The 22,236-nt window shown below is 35.4% G+C and overlaps 1 protein-coding gene across 1 annotated transcript in view; it reads right to left on the bottom strand.

The window, feature by feature from the left end:
- Window positions 1-1,176: 1,176 nt before the first annotated feature.
- Window positions 1,177-22,236, bottom strand: part of LOC132554868 (dynein axonemal heavy chain 6-like) — a 53,388-nt gene continuing 32,328 nt past the window's right edge. The window contains exons 46-74 of the mRNA XM_060219191.1: window positions 21,998-22,179; window positions 21,224-21,410; window positions 20,391-20,545; window positions 19,576-19,756; window positions 18,966-19,091; window positions 18,545-18,654; window positions 17,532-17,694; window positions 17,006-17,088; window positions 16,241-16,478; window positions 15,216-15,518; window positions 14,279-14,464; window positions 13,539-13,711; window positions 12,843-13,023; window positions 12,520-12,699; window positions 12,120-12,226; window positions 11,100-11,373; window positions 10,579-10,758; window positions 9,579-9,769; window positions 9,345-9,438; window positions 8,414-8,654; window positions 8,040-8,140; window positions 7,479-7,583; window positions 6,809-6,923; window positions 5,364-5,485; window positions 4,723-4,980; window positions 4,160-4,406; window positions 3,753-3,916; window positions 3,049-3,271; window positions 1,177-2,320 (exon numbers count right to left, since the gene is read on the bottom strand). Of these exons, the coding sequence (XP_060075174.1) occupies window positions 2,217-2,320; window positions 3,049-3,271; window positions 3,753-3,916; window positions 4,160-4,406; window positions 4,723-4,980; window positions 5,364-5,485; window positions 6,809-6,923; window positions 7,479-7,583; window positions 8,040-8,140; window positions 8,414-8,654; window positions 9,345-9,438; window positions 9,579-9,769; window positions 10,579-10,758; window positions 11,100-11,373; window positions 12,120-12,226; window positions 12,520-12,699; window positions 12,843-13,023; window positions 13,539-13,711; window positions 14,279-14,464; window positions 15,216-15,518; window positions 16,241-16,478; window positions 17,006-17,088; window positions 17,532-17,694; window positions 18,545-18,654; window positions 18,966-19,091; window positions 19,576-19,756; window positions 20,391-20,545; window positions 21,224-21,410; window positions 21,998-22,179 (4,974 nt within the window). The 3' untranslated portion in view covers window positions 1,177-2,216. The remainder of the gene's footprint in view (window positions 2,321-3,048; window positions 3,272-3,752; window positions 3,917-4,159; window positions 4,407-4,722; window positions 4,981-5,363; window positions 5,486-6,808; window positions 6,924-7,478; window positions 7,584-8,039; window positions 8,141-8,413; window positions 8,655-9,344; window positions 9,439-9,578; window positions 9,770-10,578; window positions 10,759-11,099; window positions 11,374-12,119; window positions 12,227-12,519; window positions 12,700-12,842; window positions 13,024-13,538; window positions 13,712-14,278; window positions 14,465-15,215; window positions 15,519-16,240; window positions 16,479-17,005; window positions 17,089-17,531; window positions 17,695-18,544; window positions 18,655-18,965; window positions 19,092-19,575; window positions 19,757-20,390; window positions 20,546-21,223; window positions 21,411-21,997; window positions 22,180-22,236) is intronic.

Raw genomic sequence — 22,236 nt, 5'->3', positions numbered from 1 at the left:
TGGGATTTGTTGTCATTAGTCGGGGCAATAAAGACACCAATGAACATTTTCACTAGTTCGTTTTGATAAAATCTAGACACACCTCTTAGTTAGTGGTACTTAGATATAATACAACACGCTTAATTGTGAGAAGTGCCTCTGAAAAACTGCTACAATGTCATCGAGCTTTTCTAAACCCTTAGAAAAGTATAACAATCTTGCTAATAGCATAATTTCTTGGAAGTGCTTTAGATATCATACTCAATTCATGGTATGCTTCATTACTAATATTGAAAGTATCCAAGATGTATATGAGGGTATTTATGTCATCAACATTTTAATTAAACTCTGAATTTTCGTGATCAAAAGTTTCAAAACCTCTTTGTTATTTGTAGTTTCCTCTTGTACTCACAATTACGTGGTCGATCATAAAAACAAAATGGCTGACAGACAGCCATCTTAGATTTTGACAATAACAAGTTTGTAAGTTGTTTCATTAGACAGTCTTATGGGTCCTTATTTACGGATCATCTATTCTGGGACTTCTCTGAACAACAGCTGCCACTATGTGACCATATTTTTTTCTACTTTGTCATCAATATTTCTTTAAGAGTACTGGAGATATAATTCTCAAACATGTTGGTTTCCCTTCGTTCCTAATTGTACATGTGGATTTAAGATGAATTGGACAGTGGAGAAAAGATCAAACACAAAAAATTAAGGTCACACAATGGTGGGCATCAAGATCCCTGCTGCTTTTGCATATCAGTAATTTTTGATTTTGTCACAAAACATCAGGTCATTCAATCTTATATTTTTTTCTTTTTTTTAACTGTGAACATTTGAAACTTCTTCAAACTTAATTTGAAGAAGCAAAGTTTATGCTCAACTTAAAGCCAATATAGGCAGGACATAACAATGACTAAGTATGTATTTGACCAAACTGAGGTAAACGGTTTTAGCAAAGTTTACTACATCTTTAGCTGTATCAGTTATTTGTAAACAAAAACAAAACAAAAGAGTTTTTAATTATTGATTTTTTATTGTGATTAGCACACAACAAAAAATTAACACAGATAAAGTAAGTTGTGTGAAGGTCATTTCTTAAGTCACATGACATGTCATGTGATTCCACAATGCCACAAGACCATATTTAGTCATATGACATATCATGTGATCTTATTTCATCATCTGACACAAAATAGTGATGCCATCTTGTCAAATTTTAAACAAAATTGTACTTCAATATATTCAAAAATGTACATAAAAACAAAAACGCATCATGAATTTGAAGTTTAAATATCACATAAATAGATAGAGTTTATCAGTAAAATACTTTAGTACGTATTGTATCAACGTATAAAATTACATATAATACTATGTCACGATGAGGATCCAGGTTTATCACATATAATTGTATATTAGATCATTCTACTTCACTACACACTGTGTAAGGCCTGGGACACAGTTACTATAAATATAGAGGCTGACTCCTAGTGTCAAGTTAATATCACAGTCAAACGGACGGAATCTAAAGATAATCGGGGTTCTTAACGAATGTAAATAAGGAAACCGAATTTATTCTGAAAGGCAAATAAATACAAGGAATGTACAAACAATTTAACACTATGATATAGACAAGGCACATTTAATGATTATTTAACAGTGAGGTGATTAAGACACAATTTAAAAAAACAGGCACGAGATAAAACTCATTTAACATGCAAGAGATCCCTTCTCAGTATCAGAAATTTGATAAAAAAAACAAGGACTGGAAATTCTCAAGTTCAACTTTTTTTTTTATATGACTAAAATTACCTGCATTCTGTTCTGTTAAATAGTTTATCGGACTGAATTCATCTTTAATTTCTTTTTTTCTTATCTCTATACACATCCCCACAAATCAATGAATTACTTTTTTTAAATATGCCATCAAGCTGACAGTTTTTAATGAATGATGATTATTACTTTTATAACACATGAAATAACTTTGATTTTAAATATACAAGGAGAAACACACCGTGTCCAGGAATTCGTCGGATAGATCAAACCTCGTTAAAATTTTGATACAAAAATAATTTAATTCCATGAAAAGTTTTTTACACAAATCGTAATAAACACTTTCTACTATATATAGCACATTTGGCTCCTCCCAATAACGGGTCAGTAATCGTGGTTTTTTTTCACTATTTGATGATATTTTATAAGTCAGTTGCTGGTGTATGGTGTATCCCTGATTAGTCGTTGAGTTGACACAGCAGTGCGGCACCCTTGGCAATCCAGTAGTCGTTGGAGAACTTGGATGGTAAATGGGTCATCACTACAAAGTTGGTTGAATGACCTGAAATGGACAACAGAGATAAATACCACGTAACAGAAAAAACGAAACACAACGATAATGACTTACTTATTAACCTAATTCACTGATGCTAATATTACCTTAAGAACTATCATTGTCATTGTTCACACCGCAGACTTACTCCATGTTTACGCTGTATGTTTGCAAAGATTTTAAAGATAAGATTGATTTCTCTCAGATAATTCAATGTAGAAATTGGCAATGTCAATCTCATCCTGCTGTTACTACCAATGGAGCAACATTTTTTAAATTTCATCAAGATCATTTGAAATTTTTTGGGAAAAAAAAAAAAAAAGAGGCCCATGGGCCTTAACGGTCATCTGACATAAAATACAAGATTTCAAATTTTGAACTTCAGAAGAAGTCAAAAATGTGTTTTCAAGATGGCGGCCATGGCGGCCATGTTGGATTTTGGACCAACCCAAAATTAACAAACTTTGGTCAGTATCATGTCACAATCATTTCAGGTAAGTTTCAGCTCAATGAGACATGTAGAACTTGAGAAGAAGTTGAAAATGTTTATGACTGATGACGGACGACCTAAAAATCAACATATTCTGTTGTGTCTGAATCTATGTCTACATCAATTTACATTTTTTCTTGGATGATACCAAGTGGTACAGCTTTCTTTAGATCTACATTTTCTGTACAGTGTTGATTGTCAACTGTCAGTTATTGTGAAGACAATTATATCCACGACTATGACATACCTGTGGTGGAGAGGACACCAGCGCGGGCCGATGTTTTGTAAAGTGGAGCTCGGTAGTCCTCTGGGTCGGGACTGAAGTCCATCTTAGGCTCCATATGTATCACAGGAAGAACATCGTTCATGATGCCAGGAACAGAATCAACAACAACCATATCTTCGGTGTCCCAACGACATCCATCCATAAACATGCCGTGTACCAGCACACCATCCTCCGGAAGTACGATCTATAACCAAGCAAGCATATGCTACAAGTGCCAAACGTATTTTAAACAAAAAACACTGATGTGTAAATGAAGCACACCAGATGACTTGTGAGGATGTTGAAAGTATGCTTTATGTCATAATAATTCAAAGAGACAAACATTCCACAGTTACTTCCCTTGCTTGTGACTGCGGGAAAAATAAACCCTTAATTTCTCAGGATTGACTCTCGTATACAAAATTAAAGTTTGAAAACTGCATTCAAAACATTTCCTTGTATCAATATGAAGAAGAGCAAATTGTGTACATTGATTAACATGAGAATTAATGTTGATGATTTTAACACTGGAACAAGAGAATCAGACTTGTGTAAAGGGAACATTTCCTTCACACAGATCCTATAATCACTGTAGAGGTATATTTTTAAGGGCTTCCAGTAATCCCGTGATTTGGAATTAAACGGGATACACTCAGGATACTAGTGTAATGTGAATATATTTTTACCTCTTTGTCAAGTTCGATCTCCTCTCCGAATTTCAGCTCCGCCATTTGTTTTGTGACTTCCTTCTGGTCCCGGAAAAGCTTCATGGGATGGAAGTGGAACGAGAGATGATCAATGGGTAGGTTGTACTTACGGGCATAATTCTGAAGAGACCCCGTCAAGAAACCTGTAAACAACAAATATAGGTGTTAACTCAGTCATTCTGTCCTCAGTTCAGAGGCTCCAAAATTCTACCAATACTTTCAGCGTACTTTGATGTTAGAACTTCTCAAATTTTACGTAGTTGTTCCAGTTTTACTCTGATTCAAAATCGTAAGACTTTAGAATAAAAAACAACTTGCTAAAGTTTTATTTTGACAATGTTAATACATGAAATTAAATCTTCTGAGAAATGTTGTTTGTTACTCACCTTGAGGGAAGAAGAAACCTGACATCCAGAACGACTTGGGTAGTCCATGTCTGATCCAGTTGTCAATAAAGGCGGTACGATATGTCAGATCCTCTACCCATGAGCCTAGGGGCTTCAGAGAGGGGTAGGCAGCATTCGCCCACATTGTCGGCACCTGTTTGTTGAGGAAAGCATTGTAGACCCCTTCTAGGGCTTCACTCATTACCACCATCCCCTTAATGGCTTTCTGCAGTGTCAGGAGAGAGTTCTACAACATGAAGGTAACTAATGCTGAACACAGGATAAAACAGACAACAATGGTGAAGGTGATGACCGTTGGGTCAGAGATTAAGATGAGTCTGATCCCAAAGTTTGATATATTTAGCAAATATTGATTTATTTTGTTGTGATATTTGATGACAGCAATGTGGACTGCTATCTCTACTGGATTAAAACTATGATTTGCTTGGAAGGATGAAATTTCAGTTCATCAGTAACTAGAGAGAAGTGTATGTGGAGATTTATGGAGTTATCTCCCTTGAAGACCCACATATTATCCCCACTTTTGTCCAACAGTTCTGTACCTTGATGACTCTGAGCAGGTTGTTGAAGCGGTCAACCTCCTGTGTGAGGACAGTTGTGAGTGAGTTAAGACGACCCTTGGCGTCCAGTGCAAACATCTCCTGGTTTGCCTCATCAATGTCTAATTTGTCCATCATCTTCTCCAGAATATTCTCGGCTAGTTCATACACAATTTCATCGTTTGACTTGCCAGTACCACCAGAAGACAAACGTGGTTGTACGTCTAGAATTGTAGTCACCAGGGCTGTGGTTTCTTGGTTCTGTTAAACAAAGCATAACATAATACATATTTTTCATTTACTTAAAAATTTTAAGTGACTGTCAGGATTTTTATTGTTAGGTGAATATATCATAGATCTCTACACTCTTGAGTCATAAAATATCACTAATGATACTATATTCCCTTCATCTATACAGAGCAGAAACATTTCAAGTGTGAAAATACAGAAAATTACCACTTAGAAAATAAAATAGCCACAGATATGATGCAATAAAATATATCTCAAACCGACAATTAAAATGCAAATTTATTCATACGAGTAAAACATTCTTTTATTTTTTATGATTTACGTGAAACTGTATAACAAAGGACAGCCTCCCAAAAACACCTGAAACAAGTTTTTTCTAAGTCTACGTCAGTTACCTGGAATGCTATATTGGCGTTTTCGTGCATGCCAAATATTTCTGGTTCCTCAACCTGTGGTAAGGACTCAATGTAGTCTCTGTACTGTTGCAGTTCCTCAAAGTCTGGGGCGTAGTAGATACCTGTCAGCGTAACAAACATAGTGTAAATTATCAGTGTAAATTATCAGTGTTTAGTAGATACAAATCAGCGTAAACAAACACAGTGTAAATTATCAGTGTTTAGTAGATACAAATCAGTGTAAACAGACATCAGTGTAAATTATCAGTGTAAATTATCAGTGTTTAGTAGATACAAATCAGTGTAAACAGACATCAGTGTAAATTATCAGTGTAAATTATCAGTGTTTAGTAGATACAAATCAGTGTAAACAGACATCAGTGTAAATTATCAGTGTTTAGTAGATACAAATCAGTGTAAACAGACATCAGTGTAAATTATCAGTGTTTAGTAGATACAAATCAATGTAAACAGACATCAGTGTAAATTATCAGTGTTTAGTAGATACAAATCAGTGTAAACAGACATCAGTGTAAATTATCAGTGTAAATTATCAGTGTTTAGTAGATACAAATCAGTGTAAACAGACATCAGTGTAAATTATCAGTGTTTAGTGGATACAAATCAGTGTAAACAGACATCAGTGTAAATTATCAGTGTTTAGTAGATACAAATCAGTGTAAACAGACATCAGTGTAAATTATCAGTGTTTAGTAGATACAAATCAGTGTAAACAGACATCAGTGTAAATTATCAGTGTTTAGTAGATACAAATCAGTGTAAACAGACATCAGTGTAAATTATCAGTGTTTAGTGGATACCTGTCAGCGTAAACAAACACAGTGTAAATTATCAGCGTTTAGTAGATACAAATCAGTGTAAACAGACATCAGTGTAAATTATCAGTGTTTAGTAGATACAAATCAGTGTAAACAGACATCAGTGTAAATTATCAGTGTTTAGTAGATACAAATCAGTGTAAACAGACATCAGTGTAAATTATCAGTGTTTAGTAGATATAAATCAGTGTTAACAGACATCAGTGTAAACTATCAGTGTTTAGTAGATACAAATCAGTGTAAACAGACATCAGTGTAAATTATCAGGGTAAATTATCAGTGTTTAGTAGATATAAATCAGTGTAAACAGACATCAGTGTAAATTATCAGTGTTTAGTAGATACAAATCAGTGTAAACAGACATCAGTGTAAATTATCAGTGTTTAGTGGATACAAATCAGTGTAAATTATCACAGCAAATTACTTATGGAAGTCAATAACGTGAAAAATCAATGTGAATACACAATCGTTAATATCTAAACAGTGAAAATCATCACGGTAATTTAATTGAGAAAGTATGTCAAGTTAATAGAGCAATGAACAGATACAAAATAGATACAAAATGTAAAACACTTTCAAGACATTCATTGTGAACAGTTTACTTACCTGAAGGTGAGTACAGGTAATCTGGAGCAAGTGTCTCAGGGTAGAAAAATGTTTTAAGTACTGTACCAAGACATCTCTTGTCATGAACATCAGTGACACGCCCTCCATATGTAATCTACAACATGTCAGTTGATCTGTATTACTATTCACACATCATGTACCCGGCATTCATGTGTTCACTCTCTCCTTCAGTTTTATTTGCCAATGAAATTTATTTCAACACTTTAATTTGATCACCACTATAATCTGTGTCACTGGTCCCTGGACCACAGATTTGTTAAACTGATGAATCAGGTTACAAACATTGTCCTTAATGTCTAGCCATGTGGCAGTGTATTGACAGTGGTCAGTGTATTGACACTGGTCAGTGTAGTGGCCGGTGTATGGACAGTGAACAGTGTATTGACAGTGGTCAGTGTATTGACACTGGTCAGTGTAGTGGCCGGTGTATGGACAGTGAACAGTGTATTGACAGTGGTCAGTGTATTGACAATGGTCAGTGTATTGACAGTGGTCAATTTATTAACAGTGGACAGTGTATTGACAATTGTATTGACAGTGGTCAGTGTATTGACAGTTGTCAGTGTAGTGGTCAGTTTATTGACAGTGGTCTGTGTATTGACAGTGGTCTGTGTATTGACAGCTGTTAGTGTATCGACCTTTGACCTACCTCTCTGGAGATGTAGATGAGTGCATCCCATGGAATGTTGCCGTCTTTACAGAACATCTGTAGGTTAAGTAGGGCACACTCTCTGTCACTGTCACTGAACTCGTACTGTAACACAATCAGGTCAAACTTTCAAATAAAGATCATTTTCTCACTTGTATCTTTTTGAACACAGTAAACATTGTTGGGTTAGATTCTTCCGTTGCTGAAGAGAGAATACAATTTCAAGAATACAGAAATTTGTGACCTATTCTATAATCTCAGTGAAAAATAAACCTATTTTACTTCAAACTTTGGTTGACATGCGAAAATTTTAAACTTAAAAAATTATAATCTGTAGAGCACTATACACAGCTCTCCAATTGATCTTTCTTCATTTACAAGACAAAATCATCTCTAGTAAGTTTTACTTCATTTACAACACAAAATTATCTCTAGTAAGTATAAACAGTGACGATGTATTGTACCTCCCCAGGTTAAAAGTACTGAATCAGAAGATATAAGGTACCACACAATGTCTCTGTGGCAAACTCCTAGTAATCTGAACAAAAACACCACACTTACCCGTATATTCCATCCTAGTGGACCAAACTTCTTCCTTTCCAGAATAATGGCATGGAAGAAACAAAGTCCGAAGATCATTCTCTTCCATTTCACTCCCAACACTTTTAACAAGAAAACATCAATATCACGATAAGTACAACTTTGTTATATTTTATAAATTCAAAGATAAAAACCAATAAATCTAAGGTTATCCAAGAACTTATAAATCTATGAAAAGTTTCAATTTTACATTTACAATAATTTGACTATTACGGGTAATGTTTACATATAGAATTACGATGTTATATAGAAATCCGTGACTGTTTTTACATATTTACAAATTACGATCATGAACAATGTATATGATATTTTCAACTGCATTACAAATAAAATACCATTTTCTTCAAAGAAGGTGGGCGTCATCTCGCCAAATGCACGCCTCATATTTGCACGCAGGCCCTTAGGAGGTTCATTGGTGACCTTGACACTGTTCTGAAGGACACTGACAGGGAATGTCTTAGAGGGCATAGAGCTGAGGAAGAGGCGGAAATCTTCGTGTATATCATGTGGCGCTTCTCCCATCTGTTTCACAACATTCTCCATAGACAACATCCAGGAAGCAGCCAGGTGACAGTTCTGTTAGACAAACAATACTTATTGAAAGTTCTGTCAGACAAACAATACTTATTGAAAGTTCTGTCAGACAAACAATACTTATTGAAAGTTCTGTCAGACAAACAATACTTATTAACAGTCCTGTCAAACAATACTTACTGACAGTTCTGTCAGACAAACAATACTTATTGACAGACAAACAATACTTATTGACAGTACTGTCAGACAAACAATACTTACTGACAGTTCTGTCAGACAAACAATACTTATTGACAGTACTGTCAGACAAACAATACTTATTGACAGTACTGTCAGACAAACAATACTTATTGACAGTTCTGTCAGACAAACAATACTTATTGACAGTTCTGTCAAACAATACTTATTGACATTTCTATCAAACAATACTTATTGACAGTTCTGTCAGACAAACAATACTTATTGACAGTACTGTCAGACAAACAATACTTATTGACAGTTCTGTCAGACAAACAATACTTATTGACAGTTCTGTCAGACAATACTTATTGACAGTTCTGTCAGACAATACTTATTTACAGTTCTATCAAACAATACTTATTGACAGTTCTGTCAGACAAACAATACTTATTGACAGTTCAGTATATTCCATCTCTGTAATTTTCATGAAGGGGTTATTTTTGTATGTTCTCTTTTTTGTTTAATTAACAATGACAGAGACATTTGACCTACCTGTAAAATGACCCAGTCACCACTCTTCACAGCACTTGCAATCAGCTTCTCAGCCACAGGTCCCTGCCCTTGTCCCAAGGAGATTGACTGAATCCTGCAGATTTAAAAAATCATCCAAAACTGAACAGCTATCCATCAAAATCTACTCTAAACATGTACAATACAATTCAAATGTGTTGCAGGATAAACCAGTATTACATATAAAATAAGATATGACAGAAAGAGTAAACATACTTGTCTGAGTAACCTTTCTCCCTCGCAAACCTCAGGAAGGCTCCCATGGGATCAGATCCTGTACTCAGCACAAACACTAGAGGTGTGATTTTGTTCATGTCATCATAGAGGGTCTGTAGACTAACTGGAGGACTCTCCACAAATTGTTGTCCGAGGTTCTCACGCACAAAGTCAGTCACGGCAAAGATTGTCTGTAGACAAAAGTGTTGAATTGTATATTGACAGTGACAATAAGGAATCAGATGACATTAGCCGATCTGAAAACTTGTTTGGTAATAATGGGGGTCATGCTATGTATAGTAACATTTCTGATATCTTTCCCAAGAAATGACAGGCACAATTTTATTCCAACAGAATTTCTCTTATCTAAACTGTGTGTTTAGCTATAAATAGCTGTTGTTATGTGGTTATCCCAGCTATTAGTCTAGAGAGGTGGGGATGTAAACACAGAGGTACTTTGGTGACTCTACCTCCTCTAGGATTTGCCATGTGTGGTGTATGAAGATTTTACAAAAGTTCTCTTTAAGGTGACACTATCCAATATGGAACACTTCTCAAATATTTGACGAAGAATTTTTATTTTGTAATATAGGTGAATATTAGCTATTCAAAACAAGAAATTTATAAGGATTTGTGGTAAAACCATGGTATCAGCACAATATTCCATTTAAGAGTAAATTCAAAAAGCAAAACCATCCCAGTAATAACTGCTCTTGTTTTTATCTCTTTTATTTTTATAAAAAGGTCAAGTATGTTTCAAATTGCAATATATATTTTCGAAAGTATGACGTATCTATTTAACTTTTGAAATTACATAATTTTGCTTTATTAAAATAAGTTCAAACCACTACTGTGAAAATTGATTTCAATATCGTCCTTCCGAACAATATTTCCAAATACTGAGTTATCTCCCCTTCTATTTCTAATGGTGATTAATTTTTTCTGCCTGGGAAAACTATGATTGGGTTATCTGCCCTTCTATGTATTAGCAAAGAGTTACCTTCTCTTCCTGGAAAACTTTGATGAACATAAGTTTCTGGAAGCTCGTGAGACGAAGATTCCAGTGACCTTTGATCTTGCCATCATCGACCTCTATTTCCTGTTCCTGACCTTCCTTCAATGGTTCTGGCTCTGGAGGAAGTGGCTCGTATGTTTCATATTCGTCAGGATTGGCATGGATCTATAACAGTTAAAAAATAATTAATTTAAAGAAAAAAATTAGTTTGAAGACATTTTAGTATAAGAATGTGCAAATTGCTTCTTTGGTACCAACAATAGGTTTAATAAGTTTGTACACAAGGATTAGGAGAAATACAAACAGGTAACAAGTTGTACTCTGGCAAAAATTAAACAGTACTTTATACAATTAGAATTTAACATATTAGTCAAATGTTAGTCATGAAAGATCAAAAGAACCATAAAATTTCTGAGAACATTTTGCAATCATGACAATTTTTTATTGATCTATAACTAAGGAAAATGTTTGAATATGTTGAAATATTGTCAACATCCATATCTTACCTCAGTTTCTCCGAGTTTGACCCACACTGGTGTTTTGAGGAGATCTGTATGCACACCTCTAAAGATAGGAAGGGTATCGTTGATATCACAGGCTTGATTCCACGTGAGTACCTTTATAAAGTCCACATCTGGTTTAGGGGCCCGTTGACGGTCCATGCCGGCAGCACCACGCAGGAAGAAGTTCCATTCAGGTATCGAGATGAAACCTTCTTGTTTCATGATTTCCACACACAACATGAAGGAAAACACAAGCTTGTCTTTCTCAAACAGTGCCCTGTCGAATTAAAGTGAGGTGGAAACTACCATTAAGGAAATTCTCCTTTTAAAGATTTGCGCTCAGATTGTACTGAATCAAATGAAACCTTCGTAGCATTTCAAATGTCTACTATGAAGACTAAGTTTTAAATTCTAATTAATAATCATCAATGTGATGTTATTGAACCTCTACAATACATATCACAAAATAGTGTTAGTGATTAAAGACATCTATGAACCAAACTTATAGTTGATGCTACTTTTGTCAGTAATTTTGGAGAAGAAATGCTTGTTGTAGGTTAGTTGATAAACAGAATATTGGAAGTGGAGCTGAATATTAGAACAGCGTCAGGATAAACAAAAGACAGGGAGTGGAGCTGAATGTTAGAACAGCTTCAGGATAAACAAAAGACAGGGAGTGGAGCTGAATGTTAGAACAGCTTCAGGATAAACAAAAGACAGGGAGTGGAGCTGAGTGTTATAACAGCTCCAGGATAAACAAAAGACAGGGAGTGGAGCTGAATGTTAGAACAGCTTCAGGATAAACAAAAGACAGGGAGTGGAGCTGAGTGTTATAACAGCTCCAGGATAAAGAAAAGATGGGGAGGGGAGCTGAATTTTGTAACAGCCTCATGATAAACAAAGTACGGGGAGGGGAGCTGAATGATTTAACAGCCTCATAATAGAGTTAAATGGAGTTAAATGTTGAAACAACTTTTGATAAACAGGAAATGGGGAGTGGAATTTATGTTGAAACAGCCTTACCTGGCAACATTTTTGTAGATAGCACTTGTTGTTTCATCAAGACAAATCTTAAGACGCTTCTGTAGGTCAGAGTTCTTCTCACTTGTGGAAATAGTGGTGTTGAAAAGCTGAAATACAGCAGTGCACTCCATTTGAAATAATATTTCATTGATTGTAAAAGCAAACTCAGCTCATTCTTTGTTCAATACCTGTTTAAGTTCTTCATTTAGATCAACCAGGTTCATTGAATTATTTTTACCTTACCTGTTTGAAGTAATTAAGTAAGAACAGGTTCAATGAATTACATTTTCTTTACGTGTTTGAAGTACTTCAGTGAGAACAGATTCAATGGATTATTTTTTCCTTACCTGTTTGAAGTACTTCCATGAGAACAGGTTCACTGAAGTGTTATTTTCCTTACCTGTTTGAAGTACTTCAGTGAGAACTGGTACATGGGGTCTACCTCGCCCATGTCAGCGACAACAAAGTACATGACAGAGCCGCGTGCAGCCACTGGGATGTACTTCTCACGAGCTGTGTTAATTTTCTCCTCTGTCACTTCTGCCTCAGCCAGACGCTGTTTTATCACACCTGAAGTCACCTGGTAAAGGTCAAAGTTCAAAGTTACTAGTTATTGTATATCTCTATACATGACAAATCTGACCAGTTATCAGAAATCTAAAATGTATATAACATAATGATAGTCTTTATTTTCCATCAACTTCCTGAGACCACATTACCTACCTTGGATTCGTTAAGAGTGTTGATAAGCTCCTCATTGTCCAAGATGTTGCCTTCTGATTCAAATAAAAGCTTGAGAATCCTATCCTCAATAGCCTTTAATTGGTTCTTATCAGCGTTAATCTTCATGATAAGCTGATTTCTTTGTTCTTCTAGGTCTGGTCTCTCTAAGCCAACCACATCACTACAACACAGATTATTACCGTTACTTAAATTTTTTCATTTTCTTATCTAAAAATTTGTATATATGATATCGATGTTAGCTATTGTAGATGACTTGACTAGCACTCTCCTGTTTACAAAAGGAAAGAAATGTCAGTATTTGTATATCCAGCAATCAACCCACATCTGGTCATAAATCAGATTTAATCTAATGTTCTTCATTAGCTGTACCAACTATATCGTAATAAATCGAACCCTTGGTTTGGAGTCGGTAGTATAAACCACAATATATAACTAGATAAATATGGTCTTATTTCCGTTTTCTTGGACAATACTTTGGTGTTAAGATCAACAAGTTCTCATCTGACACCACTTGGGATCCCAAATTTAACAAAACATCTCAACAAGACTTTTCTAAGACTTGTGAGATCATTGCTTGATTTCGATGTTTTACTCATGATATTTGAGTTGAACAATACATCTTTTGACCTCAGACTAAGTCAGTAAGTGTACAAAAAATAATATAAAACAACTCACCCCAGTAACTGGTCCTCTAGTCCCTGTTTGGTGACTGTGAAGTTGATGATGGTCACTTTGATACACACCTCAGGGAGGTAATGAGGATTTGTCATCTTGGACGTCATGAAGAAACGGAAGTTACGGTCGTAATCAATATCACTGTCTCCGAGACGGATCAGTAGACGGCCACCCTAAAATAGAAATTTGATTTTTAATAGACTTAATGTTTTGGCCAGTATTGTAACTCATAAAGTAATGAATTCTTTTTTTAAAAGTTAAATGTCCTTATAAGGGCGTATCTACCTTTTTCCTTTGGAAGCTGATAGGTATACAAAAGTAAAGCCTTTGAAAAGACTGCTTACTGCACTTTTATACTAAAAGTCAGCCTTATAATTCTTCTTCTTCACAGACACTGAGAAATTTAGTGACAATTTACCATTCTAAATTTCAGATTCAAATTTTTCTGTTTCAAAAGATTCTTGTCCAAAGACATTTCACATGGAAAAAATTTTTGTGTAAATTTACATAAGTTCCCAGCATGATGAAATAAATGAATATGGTGTTAGAATCTATTAACTAATTTTTCTCATTAGCATAATACTATTTTTGTCCCTATTGCTTACCCTTCACAACTTTTGTTTTAAAAATACTTTCATAGAGTGTTTTTTTCACGTTTTGTTGAAAACCATTGCTGAAATAAAAAAAAGTATTATCAAACTCCAATTCAACAAGTCTGGGCCTGGATTTTTGATACTCACAGACATAAACGTCTGTTTGAGGAGGACAGGCTCGAGTGCCGGATCTAGAGACTCGCCAAGGTCCTCGCATAGCACAGGCATACCAATACGTATACAGTTCTCCAGGGTGCGAAGGAAATTACTGTCAGTGAGCTTGATGAACTTCAGGCCATTTTTAGCTTCTTTACTTCTAATCCATCGGTTAGCCTGAAACAAACACAACATTTAACTAGGAAAACATGATCCACACACATCCTTGTCTCCTGAGGACACTGTCGGTGAAACAGTGTTCTTGATGTCAATAATCATTAAATATTTATTACCAAGTAAAAACAAATTTTAGGTATCAGACTTGCCATGTTAATTATATCTGTTTAAACTGACAGATAAAATTCTCCCTAAAGTTCCAAAAGACTACTAGGCTAGGATAAGGAACATCAACAAATGAGAAATATTGGTGAAAAGAAGAACCAGCCAGTTATGTACCAGTTATAATGTGAACCAGCCAGTTATGTACCAGTTATAATGTGAACCAGCCAGTTATGTACCAGTTATACTGTGAACCAGCCAGTTATGTACCAGTTATACTGTGAACCAGCCAGTTATGTACCAGTTATACTGTGAACCAGCCAGTTATGTACCAGTTATAATGTGAACCAGCAAGTTATGTACCAGTTATAATGTGAACCAGCAAGTTATGTACCAGTTATAATGTGAACCAGCCAGTTATGTACCAGTTATACTGTGAACCAGCCAGTTATGTACCAGTTATACTGTGAACCAGCCAGTTATGTACCAGTTATACTGTGAACCAGCCAGTTATGTACCAGTTATACTGTGAACCACCCACATGTTAGAAATCTATGCTTAGAATAAACAATGAGAGAAGTGTACAGCATGGAATCATTGTCAAATGTTAATCCTACAAAATGTTGCCCGACATTTTCCAATAAAATACCTGTTCTTGTGGGTCTATCATGAGGGGCCATCTTCGGCCCCGTGTCACCAAGATGGCATTTTCTGTGGACAACTGATCCTTCGGGAGACCATCCATGTTCCACTGTCGGATCTCAAACGGGTCAGCGAGGACGGAGATGATGGTCATTCCTGGAGTGACTGGAATTTCCATCTCCTGACATCGCTCTGTCCACCCAGACACCAGCTCGTGACGGTACTTTGCTGTAAATGCTCCATAGTACGCCACACAAGCCGCAGACACAAACACATCACCCACCACATTACCGATTTGTTTGTTAAAGTCCTGTTAACAGAAAACAGTACAATTTTTTCTGAATTAACAAATATCCTGTACATCATGAAGACAATAAATGTACACATTTCAGTGGAAATCTTACTTTAGTCTTTTTTTCACACTAATGTTTTATCACTAAAATGAAACAGCATTAAATACATTTTATTAATTTTGTTTATTTAGCAATAGTTATGGATATACAAATTCATCAATGCACTTATCTGTCAAAGCATGATATTACGCTAAAATTTGATTGCTCCAAAATAAGTACATATACTATCTTCAAATCTATCTTATATTTTCTTACATCAGCCTCATTAAGTGGCTTTTGCTGCCATCTTGAATCCAAAATCGTAAAAGTTTGTTGTTAAAGATATGTATGCTTTCCACTTGTACTCTTAAAAAGTTTTAGTAGCGAATATTAAACTCAGTTTTTTTAAACTAGAGTTATGGCTCAGGAGCCATGGTGGCCATCTTGAATACAGAAATCTGAAGTTGAACATATTTGTTATCAATCATACTTCATAAAAGTTTCAACAAATCTGTCAGATGACATAGAAAAGAAAAAGTCCTGACAAAGAATTATTAAGTGTTTAGCTTTGTAAAATTTTATTTGTTTTGATTAAGAAGTTAAGTAAGAAATGTTTATATTTTTAATCCATGGACAGACAAACTGACAGGCAGAACTCTTCGCTGCAAGACAGCCTGAACCAGCAGAATTCACAACTCACCTTGACTGTTTCATCCCATCTCACTTGCTCATCGCCCAAAGCTGTCGTTAGCTTAGCTGCACGTTTCAGGCGGGATGCTGTCTGGGCAATATTGCGTTCTAGTTTCTGTTTTTCTGCGACACTTTCATCGTATGTCTTCTGTAGTTCGGCAATCTTTGCCTCGACGGCTGCCAACTGGTCCTGCTTCTCCTTTAACAAGGACATGACTGTTTCCAGTTCGGATTCAGCTGCTGCTAGCCTGTGTAACAAACAGTCATCAATTCTCTTAGTCCTTCTTAACTCAGAAAGCAATCAATCATATCCAGACAAAATATTTGAAATATCATGAAATCTTTCACATACCTCAATTTTATCATTCTTCTTATAATTACTAATCAAAAATATGAAAAATTTTGAATGACAGATTTTTTTTTGAAATTTGGAAGATTTCTGTAAGACAAACCAGAATTCCAATAAATCATGCTGGAGCTTTTATTTGATGTATAATTTATGAAATGAGTCAAACGAGTCAAATTTTAAAAAATTCCACAAGCCTTGGTTATCATTAAAGCAAATATTGTAGAAAACAGTAATTTCCTTATCTGGATGACTTTTTGGTTCTATATCGGTTATCTCCATGGTTACGCCACAATCACAGTGTGTGATGTCATTTCTTTATCTAACTGATATCACAATACATTATATAACAATGGGTACTAAACTAATACATTTATCTCATGGCTGATTTGTTCTTCATCAAATTTACCACATGGGTAAATTACTTACTTTTGTCTCTTCGGCTCCACTGTTTTAAAGACGTGCGAGTAACAATCCATAGCAAGAACCCACATGCACATGGACTTACAGGCCTGTAACAGACAGGAATCAAACTTACCACGAGGAAACATATTTGTACATAGTATACAATATTGGTCACAGAGGGAATGCAGAGTTCAACAGCATAAAGTAATGAAGATTTTTCATTTAAATTTGTTCTCTGAAAAGCTCCAGGCCTAAAACATGAACTTAAAAGTAGTGAGTTGACTCATTGTGAGAGTTGTTAGTGTTCTATTTTTGGGCTGTTCCAGTAAAGTAACTACCTTATCCCAAGACTCCGAAATCTTATCTATATATGATTCAGTTTCCTGCAATTACTTCTAAGCATATCAGTAATATAGGGGAGATATTGAAGGTTGAGTAAAGTAAACTTTTCAGGGCGATCAGTTTTCTAAGAGTGTAAACAAATCTTAAGGTAAAGATTTCCTAGATACAGTAGTCATGGAGATTTTAGTTTTCCCAGCTGGGACGTTACCTTGGAGACTTTCTCCACAGCCTCAGGAACAAACTTAGGATTGTCTACATATTTCTTCAGTTTCCTTAATGTGCTCTCAGCAATGCTGTCTTTGTCATAATTTAACATGTTCTTGAGGAAATTAGAGTCGCCCAACAACGACTTAGCTGATGCCCAGTCTGTCCTGTAGACAAATAACACATTAGTATTATCATCTCCATCATCACTTCTGGCCTTTATATAGAGGTTCCATTGTTACAAATTTTGTTAAAAAAGGAGCAAAACAAGTGGCTTCTATGGAGAGGTGACCTTTATACAGAGGTAAATTTTATAGAGAGGCAGCCTTTATGGAGAGGTGACCTTTATACAGAGGTAAATTTTATAGATATACAGCCTCTATGGAGAGTTGGCCTTTATACAGAGGTAAACATTATAGAGAGGCAGTCTTTATGGACAGTCGGCCTTTATACAGAGGTAAACATTATAGAGAGGCAGCCTTTATGAACAGTTGGCCTTTATACAGAGGTAAACATTATAGAGAGGCAGCCATTATGGAGAGGTGACTTTTATACAGAGGTAAACTTTATAGAGAGGCAGCCTTTATGGACAGTTGGCCTTTATACAGAGGTAAACATTATAGAGAGGCAGCCTTTATGGAGAGGTGGCGTTCAGGTTTGAGTTTAATGATAACAAACCAAAGGGATCATCATTTCCAACAGCAATCGATGAAATTAAAAGTGTATTCAATCAATCAGTTAATCAATCAATCAATCAATCAATCAATCAATCAATTAAACAATAAATCAATAAATCAATACAATGAAACAATTGACACGATCAATACAATCATTATTGACATGACCAGTCAAGTACAAGGTTCTAACGAGAGTTGACTTGTCATATGAGAACTGCTATACACCCAATCTGTTTCTGCTATTTTCATTAAAGTTGAACAGTTTCAAATAGTCAAACAATCAAATTCTGAATAAAGTACAAAATAACTGGACAATGAAATAGAGTGTTCATTTACTTACTTGCTTCCCATTAATATACACACAGCCTCCATGACAGTTTGTACCAACTCTGGTGGTTTAGAGAACACACGGATCTCAGCGATGTCATTCTTGTCAAGAGCATCAAGAGCCTAAAGTGGACAAGAAATTCAAAGTGCTCAAATATGATTTTGTTAAAGTAAGTGTGTTTATACTACATACTACAATCCCGCAAAAACAATATTATATAGATATACTGTACCCAGACCACCAATCAAAAACATCAAACAACATCTAATTTATATAAAGTTACAACAGTTTCACATCTGACCATCAGTTGTCACCATCTAATGATAACATTACAGAATCTAATTACGAATATATCATACTTGTTGAAGTAATAGTGAAAAAGACAGCCGAAATGCTATAACTATCTGTACAAATCATACAGATGAACTCTGACCTTTACTGCAGCATCTAAGGCAGGGAGAGCTTGATCCAGGTCTCTCTGGGCGTCGTCTGCGATGGCCTGAGTCTCCTCGGCTTTAGCTTTAGCTGTGGCTTCGTCTTCCATGACAACTTTACGCACCTAAAACCAGTTTTGATGGTACAGACTTAGTACTATATAAAAGGTTATCGTTTTCTTCTTTGGTCGACAGAATTGTGGAATAAAATAAAAAACATGCATTGTACATAGAACAGGAAAAATTTTATACAAGTTTATATGATGTCAAATCACATGACAAAAAGGGATTTAAAGAAAGCCACAACAGAATGGTAAAATATCGTTATGACAATGATACACGGTAAAGGTTTTGGGTTTGTGTGGATTCCAAGTTTTTCATTTTTTTATCAAAACAAAATGTCACCAAATCACAGAATCAAATCTTTTTCTGTAATACGTTTATTTTCAAGGTATGTCCACTTTCTGAGATTTTCTTTACACTGAAAAACAACAAAACAATCACAAATCCTGGAAAATTAACAATCTTTACGTAAGGTTTATGATATTTTTCTGGGTTTTTTCTTTCCTTCGCGCAGATTCTCTGACCTTGAGTGAAAAAGTCTGTTACCTTGTCCGCTGATTCTTGGTCCACCACCAGACGTTCCATCAACTCATTCGTGTCCTGTGATTTCTTCTTTAGCTCCGGCTCCAGAGCTACCAGCTCCTTCTTCATGTTGTCCACCAACTCATTGGTCTCCAGTAGCTTAATCAGACCATTCTGGACTCGATCACGAGCATTCTTCAGTGACCTTGACAACGAAAAACATTGAATTTTACACAACTTGCTGATAGGAAGCTTTGTTATCCTGAATGATACTAAAACTTGTCAGATTTTAAAAAATAAATCCACAGCTCTAGAAATTGAAAGTACAATAAAACTTAAGTTACTGTACTGATACATTGTGTAATGTAATTATATGTTCATCAATGTAGTATGTATTATACCACCTAAGACCTTTGCTATGTAAGAGTTACCTCCCTTTAACATGTGTAACTGTACGTGCATAGAGATTGGATTTGGTAAGGCACAAGGAATAAAAACATTGAATGCTGGATGTTTGGAGCATGTTGTCATTCTATGACTGATGAACAGCCTGGCCTAATATTGCAGTAACCATCTTGATTCAGAGATTTTTTAATATATAAGCAACTTAGTGAATCGTTAATTAATAAACAATTTGGAGAATTGTTGATATGTAAACAACTTAGAGAAACTGCAACGACAGTATATGATAATAAGTCCACCCATACTTCAGCCTACATCCTGACTTTGAGTCAGAGGCTAAGTGTTGGCCTCTGGGTAGTCCTGTTAAATAAGATTTCTATTCCTGAATAAAGGTGTTACTTTATCATGCTTCTATCATCATTATTTTGAGAACGTACTTTGTTTTCTCGCCGAGCATGCTCAGATACAGGTTGATTAACTCTAAGTAGCTGGTGGGAGTGGTGTAGTAACGTCGCTTCAGTTCAGAGTAGAATCGTTCTGCCATACTGCTTACACTGGTGTGTATCTCCACACACATCTCGGCGACGGACGTCTGTGGGAGATAAGTACATCTGTCACCAGTTTGAAGAATCAAACGTGTTTGTACAGTTATCGACTACTTTGTGACTTTGATTCAAGGATTTCAATCCTCAATAAATATTTAGGTTTATATTCATCTTTTAATTAAACAAGAGAATCAGTAAAACTGAAGGATATTCCTTGAATAAACGCTAGTTCAAAAACGGCTAATTAAGCAAAACAGAGTTATGGTTCTTGTACACTGCAAATCACCTTATCAAATCTATCTCTACATATGAAGTTTCATGTTGATACCTCTTACAGTTTTTGTGATATGTTCAGGACAAAAAAATGAAATACGGACAGACGGATGAACAGACAAAAAGCGGACAGACTGACCAACAAGCAAATTGGCGACTAAATGCTCTCTCTTCGGGCAGCATAATGACTTTTTTTTTATTGCTTTTGAAAATGAAACCAGAGCTCTTAGGCTTTTTTAATTTGCAAGAAGAAACATCTCATTAAATAACAAAAATAAATGAATAAATTCTAAATTCTAATCAAATCAAATTTAACAGCAATAAAATGATGATATGACCAGGTACAAACTTGACCTTAATCTTTATTTTCACTAGACTAAGATGAACCTAAAACATATTTTCAAATTTTTACAAATAGATATTCATGAGGACTAATATTTAGAGACACATACTCTGAGTTCATCTTTGCCGAGTTCAACATTTTCAAAGAAGGACTGTGACACACCGAGCAAAGCTTCCCTTGGCCACTCTGTAAACCAGTCGATAGTACAGCAGTTCACCAAGGACGGGAACATCCGACAGCGCGTTCGGAAAGCATTTCCCACTGGACTCATACACAACACAATGTGTAAGTTATTCCTGGAAACAAGTAGGGAAAAAACTGTTAACTTTGAAAACAATTGTAATTTGCTTTTGAAAAAAAAATGAATTTATATTCGACTTAATTTTCTTTGATTAATCAGTATTTAATGGGTCGTTGTCAGCCAGTCTTGGGTCGCAATCAGAAATATTTTAAATTTCACACTTAAAAAATAAAATTCCTGATGTAGCCAAAATGTCACTTTATACAAAGTCCTACTGTATATAAAGGCCATTTTTTGGTTCCCTAAGTAATAAAATTTTTCATGATTGAACTTCTATATTAAGGCTACCTGTGTATAAAGGCCACTTTTCTTTGCTCCCTTGAGTGGCCTTTGTAAACAGGTTTCACTGTGTATTAAAGAAAAGCACATCTTTACCCTATTGAATCCTGTTTCTAACAACCTCTAAATCTGTTAAGATATCAATTCATAATATTGATCACTATATAAACTCCCTGAAAAAGTGCCTTGATATTTTGAAAAAAATACGAAACTAAATCACCACTCCTTTTACCCCTCAAACCCAAAATGTCATCTCTTGACACTGGCCTTCCTTAGTTACTATATTGTTCAGCCGCTATTTACCTGACACGGTTAATACAGAACTCATAGATGGCGTCTCTGTTCCCCTCTGGGATACCAGCTTCCTTGGCGCCAGCCCGACATCCAATGATAAGCTGTTCATACTCATCCGGTTCAAACAGGTTTGGAACTTCACCAGAGTTAAGGATATTGTTGATATCCTCTAAAAACTCCTCCACTACAATCTGTAAAAAAAAAATCAAACCTTAGTTATCTCCCCTTCTTCAATGTTTTGTTAACAT

The sequence above is a fragment of the Ylistrum balloti genome, unplaced genomic scaffold (assembly GCF_031769215.1).
Source record: "Ylistrum balloti isolate Yb309-2 unplaced genomic scaffold, AGI_CSIRO_Ybal_v1 Utg370448, whole genome shotgun sequence".
In the NCBI taxonomy this organism is placed as follows: Eukaryota; Metazoa; Mollusca; class Bivalvia; order Pectinida; family Pectinidae; genus Ylistrum; species Ylistrum balloti.
The sequence above is the reverse complement of the archived record's forward strand: the minus strand, read 5'-3'. Positions and strand labels throughout refer to the sequence as shown.